Below are 24,876 nucleotides of genomic sequence, written 5' to 3'. Positions count from 1 at the left end.
TATAATTAAATGTACTGGCATAACTTTAAAGAGAGTCTACATTTTTTGATACAAACAGCTGTCTGCTCAGCACGAAGTCTCACAATTTCAGCAATGAGGGTTATATAACCTTCTATGTGTTAAAACCTAAATCACTGCCACTGTAATACATGCCATCCCTTCTAAAGTTAAGTCCAATTCTCCTGCAAGGACAAAGTACTGACATTATTCTGCACATTTTAATTATCCATTGTGATGAAGGTGTCTGATTTACACTTTTAGAGCTTGGAGTTTTTTAAGTAGTGGCATATGTAATTGGTTACTTTTTTGATACTTTTAAAAAAAACCTTGGTCAGACGTTCCTCTTGGAAAAAAGGACTGATTTAGTATGAGCAGAGACCCCCTGAACTTCTAATGGAATATTACTTTCATTGTAGTGCTTTATGACAGATGGGGCAAAACTTAAGAGACATCAGTTTGTTTTTGGTTCAGGATAACCAAGGTTTGATTTTAGCATAGAAAATCTAGGGATTAAAAGTTTTTGGCTGTTCAGAGAAGACCTGAATAGAGTCAAAAGTAGTTTAACTCTGAAAACAGGAATATAGAACAGTTTAGGAAAAACACAGATAAACCAAACACAAATTTTATTTCCAGACAAAGATTGCTTGGTCAGAAATTGGCAGAGTATTAAAAAACTGAGAAAGTCTAGGCTCTCAGTTTTTTAGGTATTTGTGTAAGATGAGCTCACAGTTCACAGGAAAGAACTAGGGAGAATCAGCTGTATCCAACTTTAAAGTTTAACATTGTTAGAAAATAAATCAAAACCTTCCTTTGCTGTGTTTAACGATCTTTGAAATGGTGTTCTATATTCGATAACATTATTATTTATTTTCATCTTTTGTGTAATAAATGCCTGTTCTATTGTTGAGAAAAAGTTCTGGACATCATGCAAATATATTTCAATGATTGATCAATAACTCAACTAAAATAAAAATATTTAATCTATCGAGCCTGATTTTATTCTGGGATCTGATATGTTGGATAATACCACCAGCATACTTCATACCAAGTGGGGGCTGTTGCCAGGCTTTGAATTCATTGGTTTAAAGAGAGATGTGTCTTTTTTAAAAGAAGCAGGAATGTGGAGGTGCTTAAAATAATACAAGAGGATTGTGGTGAAGTTTCTTACATAAAATTAATTTCCAAGGTGGCTTTGACTGTTATTAATATTCTGGGAATAGAAGACTAAACAATTACCCATTTGAATTCTTAGCATAAAGTTAAAGTTATAAAGAGAAGGAAGAAAAAGAGAAGGAAAGAGAAATGGGAAAGATAATCAAAGGGACATGGAAAGAAAATGCAAGGATGGCATAGTGGTTCAGTGGTTAGCACTGCTGTCTCACAGCACCAAGGATATGGGTTCGATTCCAGCCTCGGGCGATTGTCTGTGTGGAATTTGCACAATCTCCCTGTGTCTGCATGGGTTCCCTCCAGTTGCACGGATTTCCATCCACAACCCAAAATGTGCAGACTAGATGGATTGGCTGTGGGAAATGCAAGGTTATGGGGTTAGGGTTGGGACTGGGTCTAGATGGGAATACTCTTCAGAGGGTCGGTGTGGGCTCAGTGGGTCAAATGGCCCGTCCCACACCGTAGGGATTCTGTGAGGAAAGCGAATGTGAGGAAAAAGAGATCTGAAAATATGAAATCTTGAATGAAAAAGGGGTGTAATTAAAAAAAAATAATTGATCTCAACAAACAGGAAAATTAGGCAACATGTGTTGGATACAGAAAAGCTTACAATGAGTTGAAAAGGGTGGCACTGGAAAAGCATAGCAGGTCAGGAAGCATCTGAGGAGCAGGAGTGTAAACATTTCAGGCATAAGCCCTCCATCAGGAATATGGAAGGGGCAAGGGGCTAAGAGATAAATGGAGTTGGGCTTGGGGCTGGAGATGAGAAGGCTTGTGAGAAGGTGGTAGATGGATGCAGGTGGTGGGGGGGGGGGGGCGGTGTAATTGTGATAGGTCAGTGGGGAGGGTGGAGTGGATAGGTGGGAAGGAAGATGCACAGGGAGGACAGGCCAAGAGGGTGGTGCTGATTTGGAGGGTTGGATCGAGATGAGGTGGGAGGAGGGGAGATTTGGAAACTGGTGAAGTCGATGTTGATGCTGTGTGGTTGAAGGGTCCCAAGGTAGAAGGCAAGGTGTTCTTCCTCCAGTTGTCAGGTCATTTTGATTTGGGGGTGGAAGAGGCCCAGGACTTGCATGTCCTTGGAGGAGGGGCAGAGGGAGTTGAAATGGTTGGCCATAGGGCGAAGGGGTTGTTGAGTGCGTGTTTCCCAGAGATGTTCCCTGAAATGCTCTGCGAGTTGGTGTCCTGTCTTCCTGATGGAGAGGAGACCACATCAAGAGCAACAGACACAGTAGATGAGATGGATAGATGTGCAGGAAAGTTTCTGCTGAATGAGAAAAGATCCTCTGGGGCCTACCATAGCTTACAAAAACGTACAATATATAAAGAAGAGTCAGTAGTTTGGCAGATGCACCAGATTCCATTGAAGGACTTGAGTTAACTAAAAATCTATGCTTAGTGCATACTTTACTGAAGGTGAAGTCAAAAGATACTTCATCACATTTGAAAAGGTATCTGTACATTTTGCTGAAATGTTTTAATAACTACAACCATAAGTGCATGCAAATTTGTTTGAAGTGCAATCTGCAAATTATGAACCCATGAAAAAAGTAGTTCTAAAGATTTATGAGCTTTTTCCTGAAAATTATCAATTAAAATTCTGAATTACAAGGAAGAAAACTAATCAGACATTTGTAGAATTTTCAAAAGAAAAATAAATTCTATAGGATTATTGTTTTTACAGTTATGAAGTCAGAGAGGTCTCCAGCACAGAAAAATACCCTTCAAATCCCATTTTTCAGCACTTGGCTCAGAACCATTGAGCATTGTAAATATAAGTGAATACTTTTTTATGTTATGAAGCTCTCTGCCTCAACCACCTTTACAAGGCAGAGAGTTCCAGATTCTCACCACCCTTTGGGTGAAAAATGTTTTCCTCGCATCTCCTTTCAACATCTTGCCCCTTATCTTAAATTTATGGCCCCTGGTCATTGATTTCTCCACCAAGGGGAAACTTTTAATGTATGCCCTTTACAATTGGATCCATATCTATCATGTTACCCATCTCCAAGGAAAACAACCCCAATCTGTCCAAACTGTTTTCATAACTGAAATCCTCCAACACTGGCAACATCCTGGTAAGTCTCCCCAGCACTCTCCCCAGTGCAATCACATCCCTCTGGTGGTATAATTTTGAGAATGCAGATCATGCTCTAGCTCTGGCCTAACTAACATTTTACATGGTTCCAGCATTATCTTTCTGCTCTTATCTCTATGCCTTGGTCAAGTATACCACATGCCACTTTATCTACCAATCTCACTATTTTAGATGACCAATGGCCATGCACTCAAGGTCTCTCTGACCAGGGTCCTGGGCATGATGTATTCCCTTGCCTTGTGTGTTCTGCCTAAGTGCGGCACCTCATACTTAACCAGATTAAACTCCATTTGCCACTGTTCAGTCAATCTGACCATCCTATCCATATCCTTCCATAACTTAAATCCTCACTATTTACTAACCCACCAATTTTTGCATCATCCATGAACTTACTGATCAATTTTTGCTGATCAAGTTAGAGAAGCATGTTGAGAACAGAAGGGAAATCAGGTTTCTGGAAGAATTGAGAATTAGCGTTCCTGAATACCTGAAAACTTAGTTAAATAAGCATCCAGCAATCCAGCATTAAAGATCTGTAAAGCAGACACTCTGGTAGATACTGATGATATCTCAAATAGGTAGTTACAGGTGGGGTGACAATCATATGGAAATCTATAAGGAAATCAGCGGAATAGAAAATCTGCTCAAATGGAAGAAGCATTTGTTTCAGGAACAAAAAAGTGGTTGCCCAAGTTATGAAGGAGATTGGGCAGAACCGAAAAGTGACATGAAGAAAATAATATGCATCCGTTGTCTAAGACAGGTCACACCAAAGCCAACTGATGCAGGTTAAATCAGAGCAGTAATAGAAATGTCTAAGGAATCATCAGGAAAGAGAAGTGTTAAAACTGTAGCAGTGGGATTACACATATGGAATATCCTGCAGAACTTGGCCACATCCTTATGCAATTCCAGCCAATAAAAACATTTTAGTATGTTAGCTTGTGTTTTCCTAATACCGCAGTAACCTAGCATTTTATGAGCCCTTCATGAAATACAAGTACTTAGCTAGACCTAGAACCTGATTGAACACTACTCATCCTCAGTGGCTGGATTTACATGTTGTCATCATTAAGTATGGCTGCTGAATCCCTTTTTAGATTTTCTCCCAGCATTTCCACTAAGACAAATGTCATTCCTAACGGTAAAGAGCCATAGTCCCATTAGGGACAACTGGTGGTGAGTTGAATCTGAGGGTGACTGTGCCTCAAACAAGCAGTGAAGGTGAGAAGACACAACATTCATGGTAATCTCAGCTGGTACAGGAAATGAACCAAGCTGCTGGTATTACTTCACACTGCAAACCAGCTGACCAGCCAACTGAACTAACTGACCCCCTTATTGAACACCTCACCAAGAGTAAGCGCCTCTATCACTAATGTATTTTTTCCGACTCTTTGATCTTTTTAGCTTCTCAAGTTCAAGGGCAGCATTCACTTTTCTTAGCAGAAAAATTCCAAAATAAAGCAAATAACTGCAGATGCTGGAGATCTGGAGATTTGTGGGTGGCACGGTGGCACAGTGTTTAGCACTGCTGCTTCACAGCGCCAGAGACCCAGCATCAATTCCCGCCTCAGGCGATTGACTGTATGGAGTTTGCACGTTCTCCCCGAGTCTGCGTGGGTTCCCTCTGGGTGCTCCGGTTTCCTCCCACAGTCCAAAGATGTGCGGGTCAGGTGAATTGGCCATGCTAAATTGCCCGCTGTGTTAGGTAAGGGGTAAATGTAGGGGTATGGGTGGGTTGCGCTTCAGCAGGTTGGTGTGGACTTGTTGGGCCGAAGGGCCTGTTTCCATACTGTAAGTAATCTAATCTGAAATAAGACAGAAATTGCTGAAGAAATTCAGCAGGTCTGGCAGCATTTGTTGAGAGAGAATAGAGTTAGCGTTTTGAGTCTGCTGACTGTTTGTCAGAAACTGTTAGCTGTTAGGGGAAAGTGGTATTTATGCTGAAGATGAGGTTGGAGGTGCTGGGGGAGAGGTGATCGATGGAGCCTAAAGAGAGATGTGAAGGGGTTAGGCAAATGAGGCAATTATTGATAGGCCAGGAAAGCTGAATAAGGAGGAGAAAAAAAGAGCTTGGGGTGAAGGAACCTGTTGTCCGTAACAGGGTTCAGCTATATTGGGTGCTACAAGCCAGACAGAGACATATTGATGCCTAGTTCAAATAGCTGACAGCAGTAGACCATCAGGGACAGTAAAATATTCATCGGCTATGATGCTGAAATCTGGTTTGCGCTATGGCAGTGAACCTTAGCATCTATTGGTTTTGTTTGTGTTCAGTTTTGCTGCCTGTAAATAAAAGTTCATGCTTATATTTATCAGATCGCTTGCCCGTACGTGATGTTCCCCTTCTGAAGGTCAAGCTACAGGTTTACAGTGGGCATTGTGTGCAATGTAGTACTGACTTAATGAATGAAGATATGGAGAGTTAAAGTGTGCAGTGTGGTGGTTCCACTGAGACTAGGGCGAGGGAATGGGGTTCTATGTAAGAGGGAGTGCCAGCTGTGCCAGCTACATATCATGGGTGTACAGTGGTTGTGCCATGATGGTGTTTGTGAGGGGCATCATCAGATTGTTAATAAATGTCAGGATGCATAGCTTCCTTTCAGTAGATATTCATTGAACTGGTGAGTGGTCCTGGGAATGTCACATTGTAAGATGACACTGTGATTGGGCTGAGGGGTGCCCTGGGGGCAGGGCGCTTAGTTCATGCAGTAAGGTTGGGTAAGTTACAACAAGAGGCCTCAACAGTGAAGCATCCTCCAAAAATAACTCAAGCAACTTGAAATTAGCCAAATGAAAACAGAAGGTTCAATCCTTTAATTGTGCCAACAACCCTCAGAAACCACACTCAGAAGCCAATTTTACTGATGGTACCAGCTGGCAGCAGTGTAGCTTTGATTGCAAAGTCTAAATTATCAATATAAATCTAGAACAACAATGGGCCTATCAGTGATCATTGGGGGATCCTACAAAACCTTCCACTTTGAATTGTTAGTCTCTGCCCCTCCTGCCTGCTTTCTTACTTGCAACAGCTTAGCTGTCCATTCTGCTAGTTGCCCTCAGTTCAGTATTTTCACTCCTCATTCATTAAGCTTTTACAAGGTGCTTTACAGAGATTTGCTTTGGAAATGTAGATGCATTACATCTTCCACCCTTGTGGAATCTCTCTCTGCCACCTCTTCCAATTAATTCCTTGTAGTTCATCAAGCTCAAATTTCTCTCTTGAACACCAAGGTGACTATTCATTATAACATTGTTCCTTTACAGCTGCTATTCTATTTCCTGATTTGGAGGTGTCAGTGTTGGACTGGGGTGTACAAAGTTAAAAGTCACACCTACAATCTTATACTCCACAACCACCTGATGAAGAGGTGGCACTCCGAAAGCTAGTGCTTCTCAATAAATCTGTTGGACCGTAACCTGGTGTTGTGTGATTTTTAACACTCTATTTTCTGCTTTGGTGAGGATATCATTATCATTCCCATCATCATGGTTAGACTTTGTGATTTCCTGATGCAAAGAGATATCCACGGAGAGGCAAAACCAAGTGGATATTTTGTGTAACTGGATTATAATGGTCTCCTTGAGGAATAGTTGATGTTTGGAATGTAACCAATATGGTGCTCCATTTGCTTTGGTCCCATTATCTTGACTTACCATATATACTCGATTAATAGTTAAACTTATTTGACTACTACTTAAGGTTAAATTTATAGGGTTGCCTATTACATGGATACTACTTTTGAGGGACTGAAATTCATGCTCATCAAAATTCATACCGTATCATTAGCAGAAGCCCAACTGATCTGTAACAGGCTGGACCTGTTTTCCCTGGAGCATTGGAGGCTGAGGGGTGACCGTATAGAGGTTTATAAAACCCTGAGGAGCATGGCAAGGGTAAATAGACAAGGTCTTTTCCCTGGGGTGGGGGAGTCCAGAACTAGAGGTTTAGGGTGAGAGGGGAAAGATATAAAAGAGACCGAAGGGGCAACATTTTCACACAGAGGGTGGTACATGTATGGAATGAGCTGCCAGAGGAAGTGGTAGAGGTTGGTACAATTGCAATATTTAAAAGGCACCTGGATGGGTACATGAATAGGAAGGGTTTGGAGGGATTGGGGCGGGTGCTGGCAGTTGGGACTAGATTGGGTTGGGATATCTGGATGAGTTGGACCGAAAGGTCTGTTTCCATGCTGTACATCTCTATGACTCTATGACTCTAAAGAAAAGAAAATGAATTATGGTATTTCTGAAAACCCAGAGTGGAACGAAACAGCCAGTGGACTGGAAGACTGGGAGCAAAGTGGAGTAACCGGCACATTGACTCATAAACGTTGATCTGTTATCTGTAAAGAACTAGGGTCGACTTTCACACATGGTATATGTAAAGATCCAGGTTATTTGGCCAAGAATAGGGGGTTGACTTTTACATGAGATTGACTATTACTCAAGTATATACGGTAAGTGTGATGCCAAAGGATTTCTGCTCATTCACAGCTTGTGCTTTAGATTCCTGTCTATTTTCACTACAGCTGAGAATAAGTAATTTGGATGCATGCCCTGCTGAAGCAGACGGACATTACTATGATGCCTTGCTGTCCAAAATTGGATCTTTAGCCCCAGTCCAATTTTTGAAGGGAGTTCCTCAAGTATCCGAAAAAAGTATCTATTTCTCTAATGCAATCATGATAAAAATTGGCATCTTAAAGCTTCAAAAGCATTTACATATCTATTAGTAGTGCTCTGCATAAAAGCACATTGGTATCACTTGCACTGAATTGCTGGGATTTAAGAAAGAGTCACATGACATTGGATCTGTGGACAGAAGCGAATGGAGTGCAGATTCAGTATAACAGAATTCCATTCTGTCCTGCGCTGTTGCTCATCCAGATGTTTCTGGTTCCTGATACATAGCTAGCTTTTCGATATGTTGATAGAGCCAGGGATCTGAGGAGCTGTTGCCATTGTCAGTTTGTGTACGATAATGTGAGCAGGGCACCATAGAGTGTTGTGCCTCTCAGGAGTAGCACACTGGAAACTGATCCCTGCTATTCCTGAAGTCCTCACTAAAGGTGAAGATTTTTAAAAAATCCCAAGATTCCTAAATATGACCCTTTCAGACCAGGGTGACAAAAAGCACTGGCAAAAGTGAGGACTGCAGATGCCGGTGATTAGAGTCAAGAGTGTGGGGCTGGAAAAACACAGCAGGTCAGGGGGATTCTCCTGTTCCTCAGATGCTGCCTGACCTGCTGTGCTTTTCCTGCACCACACGCTTGACAACAAAGCACTGTCCAAGTTTCTGTACATGACAAGAATTATTATTACAAACAACTCACCTCTAGCTACAGATATAAAAAAATTATGAGCACTGGACATTTATATCTCTACTAATTAAAACTAATTTAAAATTGTCACTTTTTTGTAAAATTCAGCCCACTTAATAAGGTGTAATGTAGCTTTCATTGGCTTCTGTTTTATTGGCGAGTGAGATGTGAGTTTCATTGGGAGTGCTCATCCTTAGTTGCCCTTGAGAGGATGGTGGTGACTTCCTTCTTGAACTGCGACAGTGCATGATTTGGACATTAACCCACAATGCCCTTAGAGAGAGAGTTTCAGGATGTTGACCCAGTGACAGTATCCAGAATCTTTGAATATGGACTGCTTCAGTATCTGAGAAGTCACAATTAACTTCTATCCTACCATTGTTTATTTGGAGGAAGTTCTGTCTCACATTAATGAAAACTAATTGAGTTGCAAATTGAGAACCTCCGGGCCGCCCGAACCAACCAACCCAATCACCCCGTGGCTCAACACTTTAACTCTCCCTCCCACTCCACCGAGGACATGCAGGTCCTTGGACTCCTCCACCGGCGGAACACAACAACACGACAGCTGGAGGAGGAGCGCCTCATCTTCCGCCTGGGAACCCTCCAACCACAAGGTATGAATTCAGATTTCTCCAGTTTCCTCATTTCCCCTCCCCCCACCTTGTCTCAGTCGGTTCCCTCAACTCAGCACCGCCCTCCTAACCTGCAATCCTCTTCCTGACCTCTCCGCCCCCACCCCTCTCCGGCCTATCACCCTCACCTTGACCTCCTTCCACCTATCCCACCTCCATTGCCCCTCCCCCTAGTCCCTCCTCCCTACCTTTTATCTTAGCCTGCTTGGCTCTCTCTCTTATTCCTGATGAAGGGCTTATGCTCGAAGCGTCGAATTCTCTATTCCTGAGATGCTGCCTGACCTGCTGTGCTTTAACCAGCAACACATTTGCAGCTGTGATCTCCAGCATCTGCAGACCTCATTTTTTACCCACTTGCAAATTGAGAAGCATGGTATCTTCAGTGTTTGTCCTAAGGCTACATTTTATTGACAAAGTTATGGAGTTTGAAAGTTTCTAATAATACACTGAATTGATATTGGGAAATACATCTAGTATTTTATATTTTTATGAACAATACATATTGTTTTAGATGCATGAGCACAATAGTAAACAGTTACTCATTTTTAAATCTATCTTATTTATACTGTTGTTTTTTTTAAACAATTAGTGGAGCTGAGAAATAACAAGCAGCCACAAATATCAGTAGTTGTTGTTCATAGGATAATGTAGACCATGGTATAAATTAAGGTAATTATAGTTGCGTACAGCAAGGGAATACAGTAATGATGAGTGAGCTCAATCTATTTATAAACTGAGTCAATTTAATGAGCACCAATGCTATGAAGGACGAATTCCTGGAATTGCTTTTAGGAGTAATATTTTGAAGAATGAATGAGGGCACAGGCTATATTAGATCATGTGTAATGCAACTTTGAGCGGGGTAATTAATCATCTTGATGGTCACATAATCTAGAACGACGAAGCGGACTTGAAGGGCTGAATGGTCTACCCCTGTTCCTGTATTCTTATCAATGAGCAAATATGTATGCACACCCACAACACGTGCAACCTGCACCAGAGCACCCAGAGGAAACCCACTAGGACATGGGGAGAATGTGCAAATGCCACACAGACAGTCACCAGAGGATGGAATTGAATCTGGGTCCCTGGCGCTGTAAGGCAGCTAACCACTGTGCCACCCCACGTCCAACAGAATAGAATTCCAACAGTGTGGAAGCAGGACACTTGGCCATTCGAGTCCACGCTGACCCTCTCAAAAACATCCCACACCCACCTAATCCCTGTAAAATTGCTTTTACATGACTTACCCACCTAGCCTGCACATCCCTCGACACCATGGGCAATTTAGCATGACCAATCCACCTAACCTGTACATCTATGAACTGTGGGAAGAAACCCATGCAGACACGGGGAGAATGTACAACTCCACACAGACAGCCACCCAAGGGTGGAATCGATCCTGGGTCCTTGGCACTGTGAGGTGCCCCTCTGAACTGAACTGCCCCTAATAGGATCATTTAAATGATAAGCTGCAAATATATTTCCATTTTTGGTAGCAGTGGGATTCAAACCCACACCTCCGCAGAGAAGGGAACTTGAATCCAGTGCCTTAGACTGCTCAGCGACACCACCCAGACTGTGGGTATGACAAGTATGACTTATACTGTAACAGAAAAGTGAAAACTCAACTCATCTAATTTGCTGTGTACTGATTTTGATGCCATCCTCCAGATTATATTTCTATAGGTATGTCAAGAATAAAAGGATGACTAGGGTAGGTATCGGTCCAGTCAAGGATAGTAGTGGGAAGTTGTGTGTGGAGGCGGAGGAGATTGGAGAGACATTAAATCAGTACTTTTCATCAGTATTCACTCAGGAACAGGACACTGCTGATGTGAATATGGAATCACAAATAATTAGAATGGATGCCCTGGAAATATGCAGGGAAGAGGTTTTGGGAATATTGGAGAGGATGAATATAGATAAGTCTCCTGGGCCTGATGGCATTTACCCCAGGATCCTATGGGAAGCTAGGGAGGAGATAGCAGAGCCATTGGCCTGGATTTTTATGTCGTCATTGTCAACGGGAATAGTACCAGAGGACTGGAGGATAGCGAATGTGGTCCCATTGTTCAAGAAAGGGAGTAGGGATAGCCCTAGTAACTATAGGCCAGTGAGTCTGACTTCAGTGGTGGGCAAAGTCTTAGAGAGAATGGTAAGGGATAAGATTTATGAACATCTGGGTAGGAATAACGTGATCAGGGATAGCCAGCATGGTTTTGTGAAGGGCAGGTCGTGCCTCACAAACCTTATTGAGTTCTTTGAGAAGGTGACTATGGAAGTGGATGAGGGTAAAGCAGTAGATGTTGTGTATATGGATTTTAGTAAGGCGTTCGATAAGGTTCCCCATGGTAGGCTAACGCTAAAACTTCGGAGGTATGGCATTGAGGATACATTAGAGGTTTGGATTAGGAATTGGCTGGCTGGAAGGAGACAGAGGGTAGTAGTTGATGGATTATGTTCATCTTGGAGCGCAGTTACTAGCGGTGTACCACAAGGATCTGTTTTGGGACCATTGCTTTTTGTTATCTTTATAAATGATCTAGAGGAAGGACTTGAAAGCTGGGTAAGCAAGTTTGCGGATGACACAAAAGTCGGTGGAGTTGTGGATAGTGAGGAAGGAAGTGGTAGGTTACAGCGGGATATAGATAAGTTGCAGAGCTGGGCGGAAATGTGGCAAATGGAATTCAATGTAGCTAAGTGCGAAGTCGTTCACTTTGGTAGGAATAACAAGATGATGGATTACTGGGCTAATGGTAGGCTACTTGGTAGTGTGGATGAGCAGAGGGATCTTGGTGTCTATGTACACAGATCTCTGAAAGTTGCCACCCAGGTAAATAGTGCTGTGAGGAAGGCATATGGTGTACTGGGCTTTATTGGCAGAGGAATTGAGTTCCGGAGTCCTGAGGTCATGTTGCAGTTGTATAAGACTCTGGTGAGGCCTCATCTGGAGTATTGTGTGCAGTTTTGGTCGCCATACTATAGGAAGGATGTGGAAGCTTTAGAACGAGTGCAGAGGAGGTTTACCAGGATGTTGCCTGGAATGGTAGGAAAATCTTATGAGGAAAGGCTGAGGCACTTGGGGCTGTTCTCATTGGAGAAGAGAAGGTTTAGGGGAGATCTGATAGAAGTGTATAATATGATTAGGGGTTTAGATAGGGTAGATACTAAGAACCTTTTACCGCTAATGGAGTCAGGTGTTACTAGGGGACATAGCTTTAAATTAAGGGGTGGTAGGTATAGGACAGATGTTAGGGGTAGATTCTTCACACAGCGGGTTGTGAGTTCATGGAATGCCCTGCCCGTATCAGTGGTGAACTCTCCTTCTTTATGTTCATTTAAGCGGGCATTGGATAGGCATTTGGAAGTTATTGGGCTAGTATAGGTTAGGTAGGACTCGGTCGGCGCAACATCGAGGGCCGAAGGGCCTGTACTGCGCTGTATCCTTCTATGTTCTATGTTCTATTATATCTTGGAAAGTCTGGCCTAAATTATTTACTTATTCAGAGTTGCTTTTACTTAAAAACAGTTAAATTGCATTTACTCCAAATATGCAAATGATGATGGACTCAATGGTTGTCTTTGTTGAAGAAACTGAGCCAAATTTGGATTATTAATTGTTGAACATACAAATTTTTCACATACGTACTGACATTTTGAAAGTCCTGTAACATTCTTTTCCAAAAGAACCAATTAAACAAATTAAAAATAATATTGGACAACCAGTTAAGATTTTCAGGAAACTGCACTGGGCAATTCAAACAGTATTGTTCAACCAACTGGTGCTCCTGCAGTATTGCATTTGCATATCAACATGGATTAGGTATTTAACCCTATTTATGAGTTAATTTCCAATTCTGCATACTTGAAATCACTTTGACATCCAGACATGAACTCCCATAATTTAACTTCCCAAACAAAAATTTGCCTAGGAAGAATAAGTAAAATTGTCCAGGTCATGGACATGGGCATGGATTCTGTTTGTAGGTCTCTTTGATCAACACCCCAAGTGACATAGATGTGTCGCCTAAAAATGAGACATATGCTAGTGTCACGATCCTTTACCAGGGAATCTGACCGAGTCTTTAGGAGAAGCTAAAGTGCAGATTTTAACTAAGGCAGGATTTCTGGAAGGAAGAAAAGAAATGCAAATATCTGACTTTGATAACAGAATGAGTACTAACCTTGGCAGGTCTGTTTGTCTTCTAAGATAGCTAATGTATAGCCAGAATAGCAGGAACAGGAGTACGTGCCCGCTGTATTGATACAATGGCCTTTTCCTTCACATGGGTCTCCTTCACACTCATTTATATCTTCAGATCCAAATTATAAGATACCAATGGCAAGTGGATTCAACATAGAAAAAGAGAATAAAGTCATGGACTACTAATAAACAACACACTGTCATTTTGTTAGCAATGCTCATTTGGTTATTGTTTCATTACCTAAACATCAAACATTCCTTCCCAGTTCTCTCAATGAGTATCCATCAGCAAATAACTTCTTTTTCGGGTGCTGGGCATTTTCAATATTTTCTGTTCTTATTGTTTCTGCTTTTCTATATTGTTTTCATGCAACCAATTAACAATCAGAATCTTCACCATTGCAACAGTTGTAGAAATGTGAAGTGCATATGTAAACATTAACAGATTTAATTAAACTATTTACAAGACATGGAAAGGGTGGACGTATTGTTGCAGCCTTACCATCCATCTGCAAACCCACTGACAGAAATTCAGTGATGTCCACACTTCCTGTTACCCTGGGAAAGCAGCCAACATAATCAAATACTCCTCCCAACCTGGTTATACTCTTTCCCACCTTCTTCCATCATGCAGAAGATACAAACATTTGAAAACATTGATTGATTGAAATTTGTAGAAGATTGACAGCAATAGATTTGGTTGGGTTCGGTAATCAAGGGTTATTAAGTAAATGTGGGTCAATGAAATGGAAGCATGAATCAGTTAGGCTTTTTCATCAGCAATAATCCTGAGGGGCTGGATAATCCTATATTTACAATTCAAATACAAGCTGCCTTGCATATCAACCTGAGGACTGACGTAAGATAATCAAAAAGATTTCAAGATATAGTCATGTTTATTTTTCTCTTCCTTTCTGATTATTCAGGGCCTTGGTCATTTCTTCCAAGCAAAATTATGTACATCTTTCAGTTTAATACACTGCATTCCCTGCTCCTGATCTGGCCTACTCTACACTGGGGTAACCAAATACAATTGTATGATTGTTTTATCAGAAACTTCCTTTCAGTCTGCAAGTTTAACTGTGAGCTTTTGGTTACTTACCTGTTTAATACTCTGCATTGCTCATCATCTTTCTCTCTGTCTGCAGATACTTACTCTGTTCTAACCCCAAGCCAACAGAATTCAGCTTTTGATGAGGCATTCCGCAACCTTTCAGACCAAAGTCAAGACCAATAACGATATTCTCATTTTTTTTCAGACAATTGTAATGACTCATCCATTTATTTGATCTGGTCCTGGTTTTCATACCTATCACAGATCTTTCTTTTCATTCTTTGCTCCCTTAACCCATTTATCCTCCATTTGCTTGAATGAAACCTTCTGTAGCTGTAACCATTTCGAAAAAAAATCTGGTAAATCTAAAGCTAGCTGGACCTCACAGAATATCAGTTCCCTGATTTTGGCTGTTAATCTGGTCCAATCAGGGAGCCCCACCTGACAGATAAAAAGGGAAGTGTCCTACCGCAGTTAGGCGGTAGTGTGGGGGTTAAAAAAGAATTTAAAAAAAGAAAAAAAAGAAAGAAAAAAAGGGAAGTGTCAGAGATTCTGGAACTCTGGTAGCTGACTCTGAAGAGGCAGTATTAAAGTCAAGGACTGTTCATGTGTAAATAAAGGGTGAGTTGATAAGGAGATACTGACCGCTGTGGAGTTATTTCAATCTGAAATGTTAACTATTTTTCTCTTAATTGGCACATATTGAGAAGATCTTCTATTATACTTCACATTTGCCATTCTGCCACATTATGTATCTTCACTCAATAATATATTTAGATACCAAATTGATTATCTTTATCTGAAGGAATTAGTTACAAAATGACAATAGTAAGAAGAGATTTTCTACATTGATTTTACCTATGCAGTCGATGCCTTGTTGGTTCAGCACAAAACCAATTGAACAAACACATCGATAGCTTCCCACTGTATTTTCACATCGTCCATAGCTACAAAACTGTGGGATTTGCCAGCATTCATCAATATCTGTCAATCAAAATAATCAATTTCAGAAATAATTGCAAATTATGGTAGCTTAAGAAAATAACATGGAAGTTATATAGTGCCACACTTGCATTTGGGTTTGAGTTTGATTTATTGTTGTCACGTATTGAGATAGAGTGAAAAGTGTTGTTTTGCCAGCTATACAGGCAGATCATACTGTACATAGTGTATCAGGGTAGCAGAACAAAGTGCAGAATACAGTGTTACAGCTGCAGAGAAGGTAAGAGAGAGAGAGAGAGATCAGAATTAACATTTGAGAAGTCCATTCAAAAATCTGGTAACTGTGGGGAAGAAGCTGTTCTTGAATCTGTTTGTACAGTTTTTCAAACTCTATATAAATGTTCCCTCCCTATGTAAAGTTTGTAAATAGCAAGGCAGTATCAAACTGAAAACTTGCAAAGACTTTACAGGAGTAATTCTAATTGCAGTTAACAATTTGGAATATTCTTTACTTGTACTACACAGGCTAAAGCTTTCTCAAAATGAAAACACTTTTCTTCTCTCTGTGTATTTCCTAACAATCCTAAACTCACTGTTTAACTCAGGCAGTTTGCTTAATTAGCAGTGAATATAAAACATAAACATACCCAAATATATCTTTAATTACTCAGTGAGATACTTAAAACTAAATAGTATAGAAAATGGCAAAACCAATGCTGTTGTAGTGGGTATTTTTCCGTGTTTTGAAGAATGAGATATTGATAACACAGTGATTAATATGTATCTAATTAATGTTATGCTAGGAGTAGATAGCATTGGAAGTAAAAGAAAGAAAATAATTATACCTCAGAACAATTACAAAGCAATACTTATGTTGAAAAAACAACCTCTGAAATGAGTATAAGATGAGACATGGTTTATGATTGTGTATATATAAATGATTAATTAACCAATTCTGATTAAAAAAGCCAATCAACCTGAAGTGAAGGCAAAGTTTCCATGATTTTCCTCACACTATCAGCAAGAAACATTCACACAAATCCGTAACACAGCCCAGAAGCAGCATAAATCTCTCAATTTTTCATGACAATTTTACTCAATTTCTATACCCACTTGTTATTTTTTCACAATTACAAGAAAATCCGCAGTCCATTATCTGATAAAAAAAGAAAAAAAAATCCTGGAAAGGTATAAAGTCAGAATCACATAGAGGCATTTAATACTGTCGGATTCTCAATGCAATGGATTTTCTAATAAAAAATACTGAAACACTGATAGCATTAATAAGCTCTCCATGAGAGATACAATGTACTAAAACAATAATTCATTGTTGTACAAAATATATCCATTAAGAGACTTCAGAATGAGTGATGACACACCTGCAAACTGCCATCATCCATGTGAAGCATATAGTAATAGACTTTTCATAAAATAATTCACTTGGTGCTTTTACCCTCTGGAACTCATCACCTTTCAAAAACAACTACGGCATGAGAGAAATTTATAACTTCTGCTTCTTTAAGAGCAGGAGACAGATTAAAAAAACAAGTTAAATCCATTCTAGATCTCCCATTTATAGTGTATAGGTGTTATAATTTTTCTCACAGTAAATATTCTTGCTGTTAATGTGAGTGAACATTGAATACTTGATTTAGTTGAATTGTAAGTGTATACTTCTGAAGCCACTAAGTTTTTTTTAGATTAGATTACTTACAGTGTGTATACAGGCCCTTTGGCCCAACAAGTCCACACCGACCCGCCGAAGCGCAACCCACCCATACCCCTATACCTAACACTACGGGCAATTTAGCATGGCCAATTCACCTGACCCGCACATCTTTGGACTGTGGGAGGAAACCGGAGCACCCGGAGGAAACCCACGCAGACACGGGGAGAACGTGCAAACTCCACACAGTCAGTCGCCTGAGTCGGGAATTGAACCCGGGTCTCAGGCGCTGTGAGGCAGCAGTGCTAACCACTGTACCACCGTGCCACCCACTAAGTTGCCACGTACAAATTATACAAGCTGGGAGAAACAGCAATAAGAGAGAATAATGATGGCATAGGCAGAGTGTCAAGGAAGATGGTGGCCATAGTATATGCCAGGGAGTTTAGTGTGAAGCCACACCTGAATGAGACCTTGCACCTGCTCTGATTTATATGTTGGGAATTTGTGCCGTCCAGTTGCTTGGGGAAGGAGAGGAGAATTGGAATTGGCATGAAAATAAAGCACATTGAGGTTTTAATAAGATGAAAATATATTAAAATAAGGAATTCGCCACTCCATGGCAAAGATTTGGAAGTCATGATTTAAAGCTGGAAAGGAAATTTGCAAGCAAGAACAACATTTTAGGCGTCATAAATATGTTGTTACATTCTCTCTCGGATTTTGAAACCTTTCTTGACCCTGCTCATGCCATGCCAGGGAGGGGAACCTTTGCTTCGTCCAGTGGTGAGGAATAAGGCAACCTGTTGCTATAGCTTTCATACTATCAAACAAATCAGGATTGCAACCTTCTTTCTTGATCTGGAGTCGCCGGTGTTAGTCTGGGGTGTACAAAGTTAAAAATCACACAACACCAGGTTATAGCCCAACAGGTTTATTTGGAAGCACTAGCTTTTGGAGTGCTGCTCCTTCATCAGGTAACTCCTTCACAGTTACCTGATAAAGATGCAGTGCTCTGAATGCTAGTGTTTCCAAATAAACCTATTGGACTATAACGCGATGTTGTGGCTCTGTTCGCCAAGCTGGGAATTTGTGATGACATCCTCAGTGCTTGGGAGCCTCATGTGAAGCGCTTCTGTGATGTTTCCTTGGGCATTTATAGTGGTCTGAATCTGCCGCTTCGGTTGTCAGTTCCAGCTGTCCCTTGCAGTGGTCGGTATATTGGGTCCAGGTCAATGTGTTTATTGATTGCATCTGTGGATGAGTGCCATGCCTCTAGGAATTCCTTGGCGGTAAGATGGGGCTCACCCATCTCTGGACTCATAGCAGAAGCGGTAATGCAAAGATTAGAACAAACAGTCTTCACGCAAATTCAACCCAAACTCTGGGTCAGATATGTGGATGACACCTTTTTAATTATTAAAAACACAGAAATAAAGAACACACACCGGATCATCAACGCCACACTCACAGGAATCCGATTCACTAGAGAGGAAGAAAAGTACAACCAACTCTCATTCCTAGACATGATGGTACAGAGAACACTTAACGGAAATTCACCACAAAGGTATATAGGAAAGCCACACACACAGACCAAGTCCTGAACTACGAAAGCAACCACCCCATCATGCACAAAAGAAGTTGCATCAAGACAATGTTCAAAAGGACCACAACACACTGCAATACACCAGAACTGCAAAAAGAGGAAGAAGAACACCTATACAATGTATTCGCCAAAAGCGGATACCCACGCAATTTCATCAACAGATGCCTAAGGGAAAGACAACGGAATGAGGACATGCCGCAACCCAAAGGACTAGCCACACTACCATACATCAAGAGCATTTCCAAACTGACAGCCAGACTACTGCGACCACTAGGACTCATAATAGCACACAAACCAACAGCCACTCTCAGACAACAACTCACCAAGACAAAGGACCCGATACCCAGCATGAGCAAAACCAATGTAGTGTACAAAATCCCATGCAAGGACTGCACAAAATACTACATAGGACAAACAGGAAGACAGCTAACAGTCCACATCCATGAACACCAACTAGCCACGAAACGACATGGCCAGCTATCCTTAGTAGCCACACACGCAGATGACAAGCAGCATAAGTTTGACTGGGACAACACTACTATTATAGGACAAGCCAAACAGAGAACAGCCAGGGAATTCCTAGAGGCATGGCACTCATCCACAGATGCAATCAATAAGCACATCGACCTGGACCCTATATACTGACCACTGCAGCGGACAGCTGGAACTGACAACTGGAAGCGGCAGGTACAAATCACTATAAATGCCAGAGGAAACATCACAGAAGTGCTTCACATGAGGCTCCCAAGCACTGAGGATGTCACCTAGACAGGGGACAAAACGTCTGCAACACAAATTCCCAGCTCGGCGAACAGAACCACAACAATGAGCACCCAAGCTACAAATCTTCTCCCAAACTTTGAACTATAACCTGATGTTGGAAGATTTTTAACCTTATAAACCTTTTCCTTACAGTTTTTGAAGAACAATTGTGAAGCATTTCTTACCGACACACTTTGTTTTCTGATCATTTAGCTGATAACCTGGATCACAGTTACACAAATATCCCACTTGCTGATTGATGCAAATTCCTGGACCACAGATGTTTGGTGAAATGTCACATATATTTACAACTGTAAGAGTGAAAACAAAACAAAAACATAATTTCCATTTTAACAACGTAAAAGCCATTTGCATTTCTTTTCAACAGATAGTCACTGAATATTAGACTAGAACCTTTGATGGCTGAAGTACATTTTAGGGTTAAATTGTAAACACATTCACTATCATGCACAATTACAAAATATCTTCTGTCAGTTTCCACTGACAGAAGACTGAGAAGTGACCTCATAGAAACTTACAAAATTCTTAAATGGATAGGCAGGGTCGATGCAGGAAGGAAATTCCCCATGGCTGTGACATCAAAACAAGGGACAGAATCTCCGAGTAAACTGTAAGCCATTTAGGACCAAAGATGAGGGGGAATGTCTTCACTCAGAGAGCGGTGATCTTTGGAATTCTCTATCCCAGAGGGCTGTGAAAGCTATTGAAGCCTCAGTTGATGATAGTACCAGACAAGTCAGATGTCAAGAACGATGGAGACATTGATCTGGCTTAATAGATCATACATCTTATTTCTGAAGTTTGGTTACTGTTGTACTTTGTCATTAAATATATTCACTAAGGGCTGCCAATGCTTTATTTTAACAAAATAATGAAAAATTAAAGCCAAACCCTTTATATATGACAACTTACAAAGAGTGTACAGCGACAGAAAAAGAAAGTTCCAACTCTTTTCCCAGCAATATACTTTACAGTCACTCAATTCCAGTGAAGGATCATGCCTAAAATAACTGTTAACTTTTTTCTCTAATGAAATATTTCCACCCCTTCTCGTCAAATGGCTGAAACAATCTCAACAATTGATTTACAGCTCTGATGGTTTGGAAACTTCTTTCCAACTCTGATAGGCTGGAGAAGTTCTACCACTGTCACTGTCTGTTGACTTCTACAAATTTTAAAAAAAAGCCCTTCTTCTAGGATGATTTTTCTTCTCAGCTCAAGCTATCCCTGGTTCATGACCATCCGTTTCTCTATCAGAACACTCAAATTTATAAACAGTTACGAATAAATTCATTTTACTTAAACTTCACTGTTAAGGTGACTTTGTAACCTTTCTCAACCTTCCTACCCGGCCCTGAAGTGTCAAAGTCGGTATGAGCAGTCACATTCACTCCCATCCCCATTTGGACCACTTCCCACCATGGGAAATGGATGAAACTCAGCCTGAACATGGAGGACAGGCTGCTCTTGAACGCCAGACAGTTGGCAGAACCACCGGGTCAAATCCCGCTGAGCTACCCGACCCCGAAGTCTCAAAGTCGGTATGAGCACTTTGCCTCACCAAACCAAAAGCTAACGTCTCTTTTTGTACTAATTCCAAATCAAGTTTCCCAAATAATAACAACATTCTGCAAACCTCCATCACAAATTAAGTTCAAGACAGAAATAGATAGGTTTCTAGTTACAAATGACACAAAGATAGATGGGATAGCATAGGACTATGGTATTGAGGTAGCTGGCAGAACAGGCTTGAAGAAATGTATGGTTTACCCCTGATGCCATGTTGCAATACCAATTTTGATCTGGAGAGTGATGTAGGTTTTTATATTCAAATAGGTAAAACCTGGAGTGATGCTTTTCAAATGTATTTAGTTAGCACGAGTAATGTTCAACAGAGCAATTTATGCCAAATAACTTCCCTGATATAAATCTAGAGATGACAAAACAATTCTCTACAATTATTTGTAACAGTTATTACTGTTGCAATTACTTCGTTACCACACGTAATATATCAAATTTTATCATTAGTGTGCAAAATACGTTACATTAAACAGAATGTACAAGGATCCTTGTAGAACACACTGATGACAGATTCTGGGGAGTGATGTTAATGCTGAAGTGTTGTACTATAGGGTCAAATATTCGCCTTCTGCATTCTGCATAAGGTGGGCCAGGCTATAATGGGCTGGAGAATTGGGAAGCTCACATCAGGAAATTTCCCAGCTCAACTCCTGCCAATTCATGCACCGCTCCCCTCATTGACCCTGACTACCTTCCATATCACCCCAGTCTCACATTCACACCAAATAACCCCAAACACCCTTCAGACCCTCTAGGTCAACCCACTTCTCTCCTACCCCTCAATGACCCCCACATACCCTCAATGCCAACTTATGTATTATATGCAGAATTATCAAACTGTGCAGTAAATTTGGCATGGAAGTACATAAAAACACAACCATCCGTAACTTTCCTAAAAAGAAATACTGTTGCAACAACTCTAAAAGATTATCAATAAACCAAATGTTTAATGAACCAACATCAGAAACTATAAGCATCTGGCATTTCCTTATCTTTTATAAATTAACACTGAGCCAGTGACGCTGTCAGTGAAGCAATAATATTTTGTCTCTGCACTTGCTTAAAAGAAGTGGACATTTTGGATTCTCAGGAATACCTCATAATGCACATATGACATTGCCAGGACTCCTGAATTCAGGTCCAGTGGGTTATTTTTAAAGATCGATAGTGTCTTTCTGACTCAATGAAAATCCAGCTCAATATCTACTTTTGCAGCCAGTTGCCATACTTTGTTTTATTATGTTCTTATGGAGCACTGTTTAATTCCGTGAAAGGGCACTACATAACAAAATAGTTATGATTATTATGAACAGTTTTGCTTGTTTTGATTCTACAGATCATATTAAAAGGTATTATTTTTACTGTGGGTCTATCTACAGCACATAAATGGCTGTAGTTCAAGGCAACAGCTCAGTACCACTTTCTCAAGAGCAATTAGGGATGGGCATTCAAAGCTACCCCAGCCACTGACACTCATGTCACATGAATGAAATGAAAAATTCTATTGGTGTGCTAAGATCAGATTTCAGTCAAAGTGCAGAGTGCTCGTTTTAGGTAATAAATCTCACATCACCCCATTGGTAAATTAACACACCCAATCATGCGCTTTCCCAAGTCGCCCAAAACTGGTGGCCAATCAGATAATATGCGCCTTGGTCCTAAAGAGTACAGGATGGACCTAGTCTTTGGACAACTCAGCAGTGAGAAGGTAACTGTTTCTTTTCCTTCTGGTTGTGGGGTGGGTAATCAAAGGGACAGGGAAGTCTGAGTGTTAGATGAGCCTATTCAGGCATGATGGGCCAAATAGTCTCCTTCTGTGTCCAAACACTTCAGTGAGCCCATGATCAAAGGCAAAGAACTGGGGTGTGGCTTTTACAGGTCACCTCCTTGCTCCACCATCAGTGCCTCCAATTGCCACCCAGACTGCAACAAATGGTGCCCATCTCCCCTACCCTCCAGTGCAGCAAGCAGGTAGAGAAAGTAGCCATCTTTCCTACAAACTGGGAAGTGGAGTGACTGGGAGTTGATGAGCAGACTGGCTATTAATTTATGATTTAATGTCCTTAATTGTTGGTGGGTCAAGAATGTCCCCAAGGACCTTCCTATCCAGAACTTAACTGGTGAGGTAGCAAGAAATATAAACATGGAAAATGAGGACAGGAGTAAGCTATTTGGTTGTTTGACCCTGTTCCATCATTCATGATGATCATGGGCAATCAGACAACTCAACAGTCAGTTCTCATTTTCCCTCCATATCCTGGGATCCATTTAGTTCAAAACTTTTGTAACTTTTCTTGAAGGGAGCAAGTATCTTGCTCAAGTCAACTTGCTGAATTATTCCCCTTCTCACTAACTCCAGGGAAGAGAAATTCCACTCCGTGTTTTATAAAAAATACCACCTGGTTCAATAGCAAGCTTTTTTCGCATAAAATACAAGAGGTCCCTTATTTTTGGAACAGCCATCTAATTTTCAAAGATTTTGCAACAACATGTTTGTCCTAAAATTTTGTAAAGCTTGCCATCTATGAAATTTAAAACTGATCCCTTAATCCTGATGTAACTTCTGAGAAAGTTTGCCAACAATATATTGAATCATTCGATAGTCTATCTTTGTATCAATCTACGTTCAGATACAAGCAATTATTCAGGAATATTTTCTAATTTCAATGAAATGTTTGTTAAAAACATCCTTACATCTTTCACTGAGGTGACACTAGTTTCACAATTTAAAAGTTTTTCCTTCTAAAGCATCATTTTTCTCCTGTAAGATCCTCTCATAATCCTTTCAGTTTTCTTTCTTTGGTCTAGCTGAGTTGTCTACAGGGGCTTGGACCTCAACCAACATGCCCAATCTTCACTAGGTGACCCTGTGTTGAACTGTTCTGTAAGCAGTATTTTGATGAAGTAAGGTTGGAGTCTAGTATTGGCCCCAGCTCCCACACTAGACAACCGACATATGCACAGGTGAAAGCTCAGCACAACCTCTTCAAAGAAGGTAAGGAAATCTCGGCACAATACTAAAGAGGCGCTGTCCACTCCAAACTGCACATCCAGTTTTATTCCCATCTTGCAGGTCAGGCAAAAGGAGCCTGAGGCTAAAAGCAAAAACAGTCAGTCTGATCTATTCCTGAAGAGAAAATCTCCTCCTTCTTTGTCACATATTATAATTGTAGTCTATCCATTTTTGAAGTCATCCATTTTGAAGTCATCTATTTATGCTTAAAAACACAAGAACGAGGAGCAGGAGGAGGCCATCCGGCCCCTCGAGCCTGCTCCACCATTCAATAAGATCATGGTTGATCCTTTTGTGCACTCAGCTCCACTTACCCATCCACGCACCATAACCCATAATTCCTTTACTGTTCAAAAATCTACCTTTGCCTTAAAAACATTCAGCGAGGTAGCGTAAACTGCTTCACGGGCAGGGGAATGGACCAATTCACAACCCCTTGGGTGAAGAGGTTCCTCCTCAATTCAGTCCTAAATCTGCTTCCCCTTTGAGGCTATGCCCCCTAGTTCTAATTTCATCTGCCAGTGGAAACAACCACCTTGCTTCTATCTTACTTATTCCCTTCATAATTTTATTTGTTTCTATAAGATTCCCCATTAAGTGCATTTTCCTCTTCTTTGTTGATCCAGTTCTTCCTCCATTCCATTTCTGTTGCCTGTAATAAACTCCTCATAGCGCTAGCTTGTTTTGTATTGCACTGGTATCTTTAATTCATATTGCCACTTTTCTTTCTTTTCATTTATCTCTTCTTATTTTATCCTCTATAAATATGCTTCCAACTTGGAATAATTGATTCC

The 24,876-nt window shown here is 40.8% G+C and overlaps 1 protein-coding gene across 1 annotated transcript in view; it reads right to left on the bottom strand.

Moving 5' to 3' along the window:
- Window positions 1–24,876, bottom strand: part of LOC132818217 (latent-transforming growth factor beta-binding protein 2-like) — a 437,178-nt gene that overhangs the window by 130,843 nt on the left and 281,459 nt on the right. Inside the window, exons 16-18 of the mRNA XM_060828998.1 lie at window positions 19,653–19,778; window positions 15,350–15,475; window positions 13,418–13,546 (exon numbers count right to left, since the gene is read on the bottom strand). Of these exons, the coding sequence (XP_060684981.1) occupies window positions 13,418–13,546; window positions 15,350–15,475; window positions 19,653–19,778 (381 nt within the window). The remainder of the gene's footprint in view (window positions 1–13,417; window positions 13,547–15,349; window positions 15,476–19,652; window positions 19,779–24,876) is intronic.

The sequence above is a fragment of the Hemiscyllium ocellatum genome, chromosome 8 (genome assembly GCF_020745735.1).
Source record: "Hemiscyllium ocellatum isolate sHemOce1 chromosome 8, sHemOce1.pat.X.cur, whole genome shotgun sequence".
NCBI classification, from domain to species: domain Eukaryota; kingdom Metazoa; phylum Chordata; class Chondrichthyes; order Orectolobiformes; family Hemiscylliidae; genus Hemiscyllium; species Hemiscyllium ocellatum.
This window is presented reverse-complemented; position numbering and strand designations above follow the sequence as displayed.